Genomic DNA, 12,549 nt, shown 5'->3' on the forward strand with positions numbered 1-12,549 from the left:
CATGCTTTGTTGTTCTTGAATAGGCTACCAATTAAATTCCCGTTTAATAGCCTACCCTTTTCCCCCCGTTAAATGTTTTAGTGTTTTAATGTGTTTTAGTGTCGTTAACCTCAGCTTGAACGCTAAAGCGTTATACTATAGAATGCAGGATAGCACTTTTCTGTGCAGGCAGTAAACCATTTAATCGGACTTCAAGATGTCAATTATAATTTCCGTAGCACAAACGTATGGGCATCCATTTTACATTTTTGAAATGAATGATGACTTTAGTGTACAATCAAAACCAATGGAACTTATAAATCTAAACTAAGACAGGGCATGATGCAACCAATGAAATCACCCACCTTTTAGAACCAGAATATTTGTTGCTTTTTTTAGGAGGTTAATGTCAAAATGCTGCCTTTTTATCCTCTGAAATTGAGTTACGATATCGTTATATGGATTGAGTCTAGTGTGCTTTACTTCCCAGTGTTAAGCAAGTATTGTTAGTTTGACTATATATTTTTTCTTCCCAGAACTGTAGCCTAGTGTCTCCAAACAAAGCACACGAAGTTGGCCTCATTAATACTAGAGTAAATCAATAAATATTATATGCGCCAGTTTCTTTCCATGAGCACTAGAGGGAGCCAAATCATACCTAATGACCGAGAAGCTAAAACCACAAAAACATACAAAACCAAACGGCACAGCAATAGATTGCCCTTTCAGATGCTCGTTTAATAGTGAATATTATGAAAGAAACAAAAACATAATCTCTTACAAAGCGTATCAGAAAGCAAGATAATACAAGAGGAACCTATGCCTACTCTGTCTCTAGTTATGAATGGATACTGCAGTTCAACATTGTGAACATGAACGTGTGTGTGTGTGTGTGTGTGTGTGTGTGTGTGTGTGTGTGTGTGTGTGTGTGTGTGTGTGTGTGTGTGTGTGTGTGTGTGTGTGTGTGTGTGTGTGTGTGTGTGTGTGTGTGTGTGTGTGTGTGTGTGTGTGTGTGTGTGTGTGTGTGTGTGTGTGGATTGATTTAGTGAGAGCAATCATCTGCGTCCTAGTTGTTTTTTGAACGCTTTTAGTGACTTTGCCATCATTGGAGCAACTCCTGCAATAGAAAATGCACACATTACTCATGGTTGGTAATGTTCCACATTAGTGTATCAGCAGAGAAAATGCAAATGCAAAAGAGAGTGCAAATAATTGATTTATATATCCCCATCTCTATGAGAACAAAACATAAACCATGAAAACTAGAAAATCTAATAAAAGAGTGAAAACCATTATGAGTTTAATTACGAAACTCCTCCTCCCCATATGCCCCCTAAAGCCAAATTGTCATTCCGTCTAGTCTTACTTGTTCTTTTACGAGGGTCTTGTGAATTTGCCGTCCCTGAATTGGTGGGGTTAGATTTAGGGGGCTCAACACAGCTTGGTCTGGGTCGGTGTTCGTGAATCTTGACACTGAAAGGAAACAGTTCATCTTGTTCAAGGTGTTCAAGGAAAATACAAATATACACACACCCAATGAAATGCAGGCTGTATTCAATTCAATTCATGCTTGTTCATGAAAATATCAACAAGGAAACAGGGTTAGGTTGTAGCTCTCATGGCCACAGGAACCCACCTGGCTCTGACTGCGCTGGGCTGGATGGCACCAGCTGTTCCGTACATCTCCTGCTGAATCCGTACATCCCTCGGAGGCTTAGCAACGGTGTGAATAAATGCCATCTTCACCTGGCGACCTGCACCGCAAGGGCACAGGCAGTTGGTCATTTTTACAATGTGATGCAAACAGCGTATAGCACAGGTGTTCAAACAAACCACCAGGTTTACTTGCATGTAAAGGGAAATGTTTCATTTTAAAGTGAATACATTTCCCGGTGGGTTCAACAAACAAAGTTCTAAATCTAACTCTTCTTTGGTATTGGTTCTCTTGTTCTAGCAGCCCACAGCATTTCAGATTGTTTTTCCTACAGACTTGACCAGTGAACAGATGGTCAGGTTATATTAGGCTAGGCAGGACAGAATTTATGGGTCTGCCCATTCAGACCAACTAGTTGAAGCACAAAGCCTGGACGGCATTAGAACCCGACAGCTAAACCTCCGGAAAAGGATGAACCAAATTAAAGCAATTTTGCGTGATAATTTATAACTTAGAAGCCCTCTCATGGCTAGATAATTAGGGCATGATTCCAAATAAATGAGCTGACCTTTAATGAAAAAAATGAATAGTCACCTATTCTAACGTTCACTTAAGACAGATAGATTACTCATTAATACAAAACTGTGGGGAAAATGGGATTATAATAAATTCAAAACTATACAGTCAACATTAAGGCCTTTTATAAAAAACATTTCAAAAGACACAGCCCAGTAGAACAAGATACACTACCTTGAGGTTTCTTTGAGTGAGCAGAGACGATGGTCTTGGCCAGTCTTTTGAACTTGTTCTCCCTCTCCTGAGAGAGCCGGACATACATCTCCTTCCAGGACTCGTACTCAAGGAGCCTGGCTCCTCGGAAGTCTCTCTCACAATGTCTCCCCCAGAGGTGGTCGGACACTCCGATGTAGCTCTATGAAGAGGGGGAAATATCATTCATCCTTTCCGGGCAGGATAGTCTAGCAGTTAGTGTTGTTTGACTCGCAAGTAAAAAAAAAATGGCTTCTGCTTCAAACCCCATGCTACCCTACCTGTAGGCATACTTGAACAAGATGACTATGTGGTTTTGGATTAAAGTGACTCAACGATGATTCAATGGAGAATGAGGTTCCAAAGAGGTTCCAAACATCTCCAGATTCTTACAGGGTTGTATTCTTCAATCCGAAGCAGCTGATCCGGTGTACATCTCTCCAACACTGGCTCCAGGATCTCAAACGGGACACCTCCGGTATCGTAGAGCACTGAGAGAACATTCCAACAAACATTCACCATATTGAACGCCCAAATATGGGACAGTTGGCTTCACTCACTGTCAATGTTGTTCTGGAGGGCACGGATGCACTGTTGATACAAGCTCATCATGCTCGGTAGGAAGGTGGTCTTGTTCCCAGAGTACACTTGCATTTTCTTATTACACCGATGGCCGGTGAAGTGTTTCTCCCCAGTGTCATCGAACGATTCTTTCTCTACTGTGAAAAAAAAAAAGCTATTGAATAAAGGTTGACTTGTATGAACAGTTGGCCTCAGTGACATTACACATTTCTTAAAACTGAAAGACGAGATGCTTTCATGGTCTACTCTACACAGCAGTGACAGCACCCATATTTCTACTTATGTATACACACAAGACCAACCTCTCTTGGGCTCATAGTAGTCAACAACGGAGAACTTGTCACATTCAGGCAGGAATTCTGGCAAAGGAGTGTTGAGCAAGTCCATTACGTTATCTTTAACCTAATATAAATAAGAAGGGGTTAGTCCTGAACCAGGCGGCGTCAATTGCGGTACTTATACTGGCAATTTGTGCATTCATTATACACTTGAAACTGTCCACAAGAGTGCGGTGTACCTTATTCATGCCGATGCCGTTTTCCAAGAGCGGAGGCCACTTGAAGGTCTTCGTTTCTCGTTGTTTGGGGGCTTCCCCCTTCTCCCGAGTCTTTGTTTTTTTGGGAGGAGGCTGATTGGATGCACTTCTCACCTTCCGTTTCGATGCATTGGTGTCATAGCTCAGGAAAGACTCAAAAGACATGGTTGATCCCGCTAAATCATCCTCGCTTGAGTTATTTACTTTTATTTTGGTCTTTTTGCTGCTGGTTTTGGAATGTCCTTCACTTTCCAACTTTTTCATCATTTTAGGCATATTTTTTTCAACAACTTTCTTCCTCTCTCTTTTGCTGACCCAAGAGCTTGCCAACGTTTTGGTGCCCTCCTCTTTCTCACTGGCTGAATCAGATAAAGTCTTTGAGTATTTGGCTTCAGCTTTAGAAGGGAGAGGAAGTTGAACAGGCTGCTCTGCTCTCGATTTCAGATTTGGATGTTTTTTCTTTGATTCTTTGTCTTCGTAGAGTTTTTCAGTGTCTGGTGTGCTATGTGCTTTTTCTTTACGGGTTGGCCTGCATTTTGAGTCCTTGCTAGTGGTTTTGCTTCGATGCACAGTGTCATGATGCCCGTCATGTTTATTATTATTTTCATCTTCTTGGTGGTTTTTTTTAAGGCTTTTGTTTACATCGTCCTTTTTGAATTTACTAGATTTGTCCTTTGGAATTTGGAGAGTTTCTCTTTCCAGAGAGCTTCCCGACAGATCATCTTCTCTTTTCTTCTCCTTACGTTGTTCCTGTGGTGAAGCAGGTCTTTTGTCGTCAACTTTCTTTGAACCCTTAGTTGCTGTTGGTGTTTCCTTGCTCTCGCCCTGAGATTTTAAGCAATCTCCTCTTTTGTCCTTCTTTCCACTGCTTGTGTGGATTTTCTCCTCTAATCCATTTTTCGATTGTGTAGTTTGTGAAGTGTCTGAATCTACTGGATTGCTGTGTTTAAGCAAATATAATTTAGAAAAATGATCCAAAGAATTACTGCATTCAATTTAAAAAACAGAAAGCAATGTGAAACAGCACCTTATGGAGTCCTTAGGCACTAATTTCTTCCAGTATCTTACTACCGATTTAGCAACTTCTCCGACGACCTTATGATTCCGCAAAGAATTTACCGTTTTGCCAATACCGGTTTCCTGTCAGGATTTTAAATGCAAAATTTATAACCTCAGCTCCAAAAAAGTCAGAACTAAGAGTACAGAGGAAACAGTTGTAGTCACAAATGTTCAAATATATAAAACAAAAGTCTTACGGAAAGAATATCCAAGGAGACATCCAGATCCTGAAGCTTCTGCAAGGTTTTTAGAAGCTGTGAGAAAAATAAACAAAATACATTAACACCTCCATTATATATATTCCTGTCCGTCAATCAGTTTGCATATACAATCTAGCTGAATCGTAAACCATTTGTGCGTTTCATAAATTGCATGAATTTGTGGTAAAAGGAATACGATTTTTGATGAAAGTTTAGGCCTTCATGCCAAATATGGTAATCCTGGATTTGGATCACTAGAGTGTGACTTGCTGACTTGCATTTTGAGGAGGAGCTATCTATGGGAACCCCAAACACACCCACTTTGGCTGATCATTTTACTACGACCTATAAATGGGTAATGCAACTGCTCCCAAGTTTGGTTTAAAATGCATTCGGTTACACCCAAGCAGGCCATTCAATAAATTAAAACAACCCATGTAATGTCTGGGGAGTGAAAGTTTCGGGCATTACTTCATGAGCAATGATTGAGTCGTCTACCAAACCAAGTGACCAATGGCAAGCCGACAGAACTCTTGCAGTAATGACGGACAGCAGCCATAAGTTGAACAACTGGAAGTGAGGTTAATTTTAGCACCAAGGCAACAGAACCTGCCCCCCTGCCGCAGAGAGACGACTGTTATAGCATTCGGTCAGCAGCAGCCTGCGTAAAACCAAAGCTGAGTGCAAGGAATGGGGCTTCAAGGAAAGGCCACTGGGACACACCATTAAGAAACTACCGTTTTGAATCACTGTTTTGTCATCATTTCAACGACCTTGAACTTTTTTTAATATAAACCTAGTTTAATTAAGCGAAACTGAATGGTTTGTACTTTAAGGGCGTCACAATATGCCGAGTTGTGAACAACAGGCTATCTTGATAGTGTAAACATGACCTGGTTTGCCATGGCCGCGTTTATCAGCCCTTCATTCGCAATTGGCCTAGGCCGTTTCATTACCTCAACAACTGTGAACGTGTGGACATGAGTGCCTGAGAAGCCCAGCTCTCGTAACGCCATGTGTATAAAGTAAAATAACAGCACAGGTCAACATGGTCTAACAGGTCTAACGTTTGTGGGTGTCATTCTAGGCCTGCACAAACGTAGCCTACCGTAGTAGACTTCGACGTGTCCTTGAGTTGTAGTTTGAGCTGTATCACTTTTTTCACCAGATCCGAGCTGGCCATCACTCTTTATTCACGTGTAATCGTTTACACACGCGGAAACGGATATCCATGACACTATATAATGGGCGGCACCCATGAACCGATAATCCGTCCCTGGTCATTATTGTACAGGCTGCATTCACTGGATCAACTCATTAGAGCCATTTAAATGGATGGCTGATTGGAACGTAATTTCTTCTGAAAAGACCATTAAATGAGACACTGACCCAAATGTCTCTACATAAAGGGGCCTCAATGAAATGTTTATTTTTAGAAGCTAAAACAATACACATTCTGGCACATTTTAAAAATGACATTCTATGATACTATTAAATAATTATTTAGGCTTATTTTTGTACGTAACGATAACAGTATAGGCCTACTGCTAAGGAAAATATCTGGACTTGGATGGATGCAAATACAGTCTAACAAATCCCAATTAAATTGCCTGGAATCGATATGCCATGGACGAGGCACGTACATAAATCAATCCAAAGCTATTGAAACAACTGTGTTGATACTTTAATAGACATCGAAAGTGGGCTTGAAATAATCCTATATCCTTTGTAGTATTTGGATCTTCATTTATAATGGACGTTTCTGCTGGATCTGTGTGTGTGCGTGTGCGTGCGTGCGCGCGCGTGTTGGGGGTCTTGCTGGGTCGGTCCTGCTAATCTGTCCATTATTGCGCAATACTTTGTTCTCATGCACTCCCATAGAGGAGGGGTTAACCTTATGTCTTATCGAGTAACGGTGTCCCTCGGTCTCTCTCTCCCGCAGACGATTTAGAGCCGCAAGGGCTTTTCTCATCGGCCTCATCCTAATTCCTCAGGTGAGTAACTTCTGATTTATAAATCACGCACGTTGTTTTTATTGTGTAGTATTATGGATTGGACATGGTTTGGAAAATCAATTGGTGTCCTTGCTTCCGTGCTTTGTGTGTGAGGCCAAATATACATTTGCCAAAATATCTCTTGCTTTCAAAACAAAATAAACGGTATGTATGTATAAACAACTAAGTAGTCTACAAAGCCTACTGTGAGCAAACCACCTTCCTGCAAAACCACCGCTTAATAAGCTAATGTGAGAATAATTCAAGGCGTTATAGGGCCTATTTCTCTCACTTTAATGAGAATATCGTATTTTGGTTTCAATCTAGGAATAGGACAACAAACTCGAAAATAATATTGGTTTCATTTATATTTTTACTTAAACAATACGAGAACACGAGGTGCTTTCTTCAGGCCTCAAAGTCTATAAAAGGAACGCCATGCTGGACCCGCCACCGTTGCTATTCCTGGACACGTACTGATAAATTGTGACAGATGCAGAGAGAGGAATGTTGACGCTCGCACTTACTTCACTATCACCAAGCCCTGAGGCAGCTTTCCAATTTGTTAAGGATCATATGCTGTAAGAAAAACTAATATTTAATGTGTTTTTGTTTTATCGAAATGTATTCTGACTAAGGTGCTTTACGTTAAATGTGCTTTGGTGAAGGGTAATTTGACAAGGCAATAACAGAGCGTAGTGAACAGGACAGTAGCACCTTTAACAATAAGATCAGACCGTTTTTAATTAGACGCGTTTTAATTCATGAATTCCTCATTTCCAATCTGTTTGTCTATCATCAAGGCATCATATTTCGGTCGGGGCACAGACATTTGCAAGACGCACACAATGAACCCCTTAAATAAATAAAACGTATCTTCCGATGCGTGTGTTTTGCTTTCAGAAGACCTGGGCCGTGACACTCTGCTTCAGCCATGGCTCCCAAGAAGAACAAGGCAACCAAGAAGAACAAGGGAGAGATCAACGAGATGACCATCATGGTGGAGGACAGCCCCGTCAACAAGATCAACGGGCTGAACACCCTGCTGGATGGGGGCAACGGCTTCAGCTGCATCTCCACCGAGGTCACGGACGCCGTGTACGCCCCCAACCTACTGGAAGGCCTGAGCAAGATGAGGCAGGACAGCTTCCTCTGCGACCTCACCGTGGCCACCAAGTCAAAGTCCTTCGATGTCCACAAGGTGGTCATGGCGTCCTGCAGCCAATACATCCAGAACATCCTGAAGAAGGACACGGCGCTGCAGACCATCGACCTGAACGAGCTGTCCCCCGTGGGTCTGGCCACTGCCATCACGTACGCCTACAGTGGGAAGCTGACGCTGTCCCTGTACAGCATCGGCAGCACGATCGCCGCGGCCATGCTGCTGCAGATCCACACCCTGGTCAAGATGTGCAGTGACTTCCTCATGCAGGAGCTGAGCGTGGAGAACTGCATGTACGTGGCCAACATCGCCGACACCTACGACCTCAAGGAAACCAAAAAGTCGGCCCAGAAGTTCATGCGGGAGAACTTCATCGAGTTCTCCGAGATGGAGCAGTTCCTGAAGCTCACCTTTGAGCAGATCTGCGACTTCCTGTCGGACGACTCCCTGCAGCTGCCCTCCGAGGTCACCGTCTTCCAGATCGCCATGAAGTGGCTGGACTACGACGAGAAGAGGCTGAAGTACGCCGCCGATCTCCTGACCCACATCCGCTTCGGCACCATCTCCGCCCAAGACCTGGTGAACCACGTCCAGAACGCCCCGCGCATGATGCAAGACCCCGAGTGCCACCGTCTTCTGGTCGACGCCATGAATTACCACCTGTTGCCATACCAACAGAACATCCTCCAGTCACGCAGAACCAAGGTGCGCGGTGGCCTCCGGGTGATGATCACCGTCGGCGGACGCCCAGCTCTGACGGAGAAGTCTCTGAGCAAGGAGGTTCTCTACAGGGATGGTGATAATGTCTGGAATAAGCTGACGGAAATGCCAGCCAAGAGCTTTAATCAGTGTGTGGCAGTCCTGGATGGTTTTCTGTACGTGGCAGGCGGTGAGGACCAGAATGACGCAAGGAACCAGGCTAAACATGCCGTCAGCAATTTCTGCAGGTGAGTAAACCGCTATCAGCCAATTCCTAAAGTAATCTGTAGTCATGACTTTTCTGTCGTTAATGACCACAAATCCTTAACTTTTATCGTACAATTTTTATCCAAGGTACGACCCCCGCTTCAACACTTGGATTCACCTGAGCAACATGATCCAGAAGCGCACCCATTTCAGCCTCAACACCTTCAACGGGCTCCTGTTCGCCATCGGCGGTCGCAACTCGGAGGGCGTCCAGTCCTCGGTGGAGTGCTACGTGCCCTCGTCCAACCAGTGGCAGACGAAAGCCCCGATGGAGGTGCCCCGCTGCTGCCACGCCAGCTCCATCATCGACGGCAAGATCCTCGTTTCCGGGGGATACATCAACAACGCGTACACCAGGGCCGTGTGCAGCTACGACCCCTCCACAGACAGCTGGCAGGATAAGAGCAGCATGAGCACACCCAGGGGCTGGCACTGCGCCGTCACGGTGGGAGACCGGGCCTACGTCCTCGGGGGAAGCCAGCTGGGAGGTCGCGGAGAAAGGGTCGATGTCTTTGCTGTGGAGTGCTACAGCCCCCACAACGGGCAGTGGAGCTACTGTGCTCCTCTTCGCACCGGGGTGAGCACCGCCGGCGTGGCTATTCTCAACGAAAAGGTCTATCTCCTGGGAGGGTGGAACGAGGTGGAGAAGAAGTACAAGAAATGCATCCAGGTTTACAGCCCTGACATCAATGAATGGACTGAGGATGACGAGTTGCCGGAAGCCACTGTTGGTATCTCATGCTGTATTGTCAACATACCCACACGTAAAACACGAGAGTCTAGGACCAGTTCAGTTTCTTCTGCACCAGTTAGTATATGAATTGTCAGATAAATGCCTATAATGCCTGTATCGTAGGACAACATATTGGTAACAAATTCTAGAAACAGTAAGATTCATCGGTAAACAGACGAATAAAGAAGAATATTTCCATCCCATGCAATGTTGTTATGGGAAATGGCTAATAAATTGGTTTACATTTGCATTTATCAAAATGTCATAACTGAAATGCTAACCCTTAGCTGATATACAAAGGGAATCAGTATTATTGATTATGTAAATCATATCATGTCATTGTAGCAGACAAAAATGAAGGCACAGAAAAGAATACATCAAACTCATCATCTGAGAGAAATTTGCTTTGGGTCCAATCCAGATAGGAGGATTTTGTCCACTCTGAAGGCACAGTAGTTATGTAAATGTAATGGGTTTATGGCAAAGAATTATATTGACAAGCAAGTTATGGTGGCCACATATCGTAAAGTCTTTAGAACTCAATGAGGTGAGGTTAGTAGGCATTTTATTTTTTAAACAATGAAAAATGATGCCAATCGCGGCCATATTTAATATAGACACTTGGTAATTTAAACACTTGAGTGGAATTACAATATTTCAATTTATCGAATATCTGATAATCCATCTCTGGGTGCAGCATTGCATTCATGTCACAAGAATGGTTGGAATGAGCGGGTTCAGACTTTGAAATGAGAGCATCTACCAGGAGTAGGTGTTTTTAGTCAAAGTTTCAACACATTTCTCTTCAGGGCTTCAATTTGTCTGTATACATGTCATATGTAGAGTAATACCCAGGCCGGCATTATGTGTCTCACAAGCCTATCCATGCAACATGCAAGGAACTAGATTATGTTCTGCAGAATATAGAGTGATGGGGATTACAATGGTTTAGACGTGATGTTTTGTAAAAAAAAGAAAAGAAAAAGATGTTAGGAAAATATTATCTGCCTGAGCTTTCAGTGAGGACAACAAAAGAATGTAAAAACTCTTTGACTGCTCATGATCTATTTCTATACTTGTATTTAAATTCAATAGTTGTAGTAGATTGTGTGCTACTGATCAACAGTTATTTATTTAAATGCTAAATAAAAAGCAATTATTTTGTGCAAACTTGTCTTTATTGATTTTTTAATCGCTTAGGAATCATCTGTATTAACACACTTCATCCCAACCCAAATAATTAATAATGAAATTTGACTTTTTTGGATATTTTCGAAGTACTTACATTTACTTGTTTACTTTAGCTTTCACTTTATTGTACTTTAGTATATTAACTTTACGTTTGCATTGAAGTCAATACATATTGATAATAATGTGTAATAAAGGAAGATTTACTGGAAAATATCAGAATATCCTTTATTATATATTTGTATGTATTTATAAAACGTGTAGGTGTGTTATTATTGAGAGTCTTATATGATACTGGAAAACCTTTTTCCAGTATCATAAAACAGATCAAATAACAATGATTTCTTGCCTTCGAGTCTTTCATTTTTGATTCACATACTAATATGTTAAGATGCACACATTGTACACATGTTAAAGCATAATCATAACAAACATGAGGTTGTTTCTGATTATCAAAATAACATACCATTTCATCATTAAGGTTGAGAATATGGTCGAGATTCGTCATTCTCAAAAATATTTGGCAAGATTCAAACCATTTGCATATCTGACAAGAACAATTCGCAATGTTGTCCACAGACTGTACTTATGATCCTGAACCTGTTGCGTAGAATAGATCACACCACTACAGCTACGTCTAAGAAATCGATAGGCCTATGGCATCAGATTACTCCAGGTCTGTGGGGACATTTCCATACAGTCAAAGAGTCAAAAAATAGTATCCATGTGTTCGTGGTGTAATTTAGAGCCAGACAATGGGCTCCACCTATAATTAAAGGTCCCGCCACTATAGTATGTATCTGATGAATGTTTCCAGCGGGGCTGCCAAGTTCTCAGAACACATTTGAGGGAAGGCTTGCCACAGCATGCTGAAGACATTTATTGATTCATACCTACTTGAAGTAAAGAAACAAGACAATTTACAGCCGTTTCCCAAGGTTTATAATTTATAATCCTTACCCCAACCAAACAATTTTTAACATGGAAAAAAAATGGTTATGGCCACCAGAGGGATCATTGACCTGTTAGTTAATGATCAACACTGATCACCAGGTCTTGGACCCTTTGACCTAGACCGGACCTTTTCACATCACCTCTCACTTTTCAGCAATCCTTGAACAACTCCCTTTGAACTAGTGGTGGGCGATACTTAAAAATGTGGTTTCGACCAGATACCAAGTAGGCCTAATACAGGACCAGAATTGCTGATATCGATACCGATACCGGTATGCTTCTTCAAATATAAACCACAGTCAATATATCATAGGCATGTCTTACATCACAATGTGTAATAGTTGGTCCACAGTGCAAAATTTATTACTGGAGAAAAGAGGCTGTAATATGAATATTGAGTATGTCAAAATATAGCATGCACTGTTTTTTCTGGGGGTAATGGCGTGCGACCACCTTTCAATTTACTAGTACACTGACACCAGCAGAAAATAAGTGACATGAATTACTAAAAAGCAGTAAGCTATTTTTTGGACAGTTACCTAACGATTGTTGAAGAAAGACAGATTATGTCAAGATTTTGCAGCTTGACATATTTTTCCAGGGAAGAGCAAACATTTTTGTAAGTTATCGGGGGGTACATTCCTCATCCCCCTGTTGTGTTAAAATAATTAGCTATATTTCCTAAAAAGGTGTCAAAGCATGTTGGAAATCAAATGAAGAGCAGATAAAATGAACTCTCGATGAAATAAAGACTTGAAAGATGGCTAAAAAAAGA

At 42.0% G+C, this 12,549-nt stretch overlaps 2 protein-coding genes across 3 annotated transcripts; one reads left to right on the forward strand and one right to left on the reverse strand.

Moving 5' to 3' along the window:
• Window positions 1-863: 863 nt before the first annotated feature.
• eloal (elongin A, like) lies at window positions 864-5,960 on the reverse strand (the record flags this gene model as incomplete). The annotated part of the gene is made up of 11 exons (XM_084471013.1): window positions 864-1,096; window positions 1,346-1,452; window positions 1,616-1,733; window positions 2,384-2,564; window positions 2,795-2,892; window positions 2,962-3,120; window positions 3,286-3,385; window positions 3,501-4,458; window positions 4,546-4,658; window positions 4,775-4,831; window positions 5,886-5,960. The coding sequence occupies 11 exons, from the start codon at window positions 5,958-5,960 to the stop codon at window positions 1,035-1,037; spliced, it is 2,028 nt and encodes a 675-aa protein (XP_084327139.1). The 3' UTR covers window positions 864-1,034.
• A 674-nt stretch (window positions 5,961-6,634) lies between these two features.
• Window positions 6,635-10,802, forward strand: klhl31 (kelch-like family member 31). Of its 2 annotated transcripts, none has more exons than XM_084470948.1 (3): window positions 6,635-6,771; window positions 7,678-8,880; window positions 8,987-10,802. In XM_084470948.1, the coding sequence occupies exons 2-3, from the start codon at window positions 7,706-7,708 to the stop codon at window positions 9,717-9,719; spliced, it is 1,908 nt and encodes a 635-aa protein (XP_084327074.1). In that variant the 5' UTR covers window positions 6,635-6,771; window positions 7,678-7,705; the 3' UTR covers window positions 9,720-10,802. The 2 variants fall into 2 exon arrangements, with proteins under 2 accessions (XP_084327074.1, XP_084327073.1); XM_084470947.1 differs by having other exon boundaries at window positions 6,646-6,771; window positions 7,675-8,880.
• The last annotated feature ends 1,747 nt before the right edge of the window (window positions 10,803-12,549 follow it).

This window comes from Micromesistius poutassou, assembly GCF_964030765.1.
Source record: "Micromesistius poutassou genome assembly, chromosome: 7".
In the NCBI taxonomy this organism is placed as follows: domain Eukaryota; kingdom Metazoa; phylum Chordata; class Actinopteri; order Gadiformes; family Gadidae; genus Micromesistius; species Micromesistius poutassou.

Excerpts from the sequence above, each read along its gene's own strand:
- klhl31 (XM_084470948.1), top strand. The coding sequence starts at position 7,706 with ATGGCTCCCAAGAAGAACAAGGCAACCAAGAAGAACAAGGGAGAGATC. Across the intron at positions 8,881-8,986 it reads GCCGTCAGCAATTTCTGCAG|GTACGACCCCCGCTTCAACA; the intron begins GTGAGTAAACCG and ends TTTTTATCCAAG.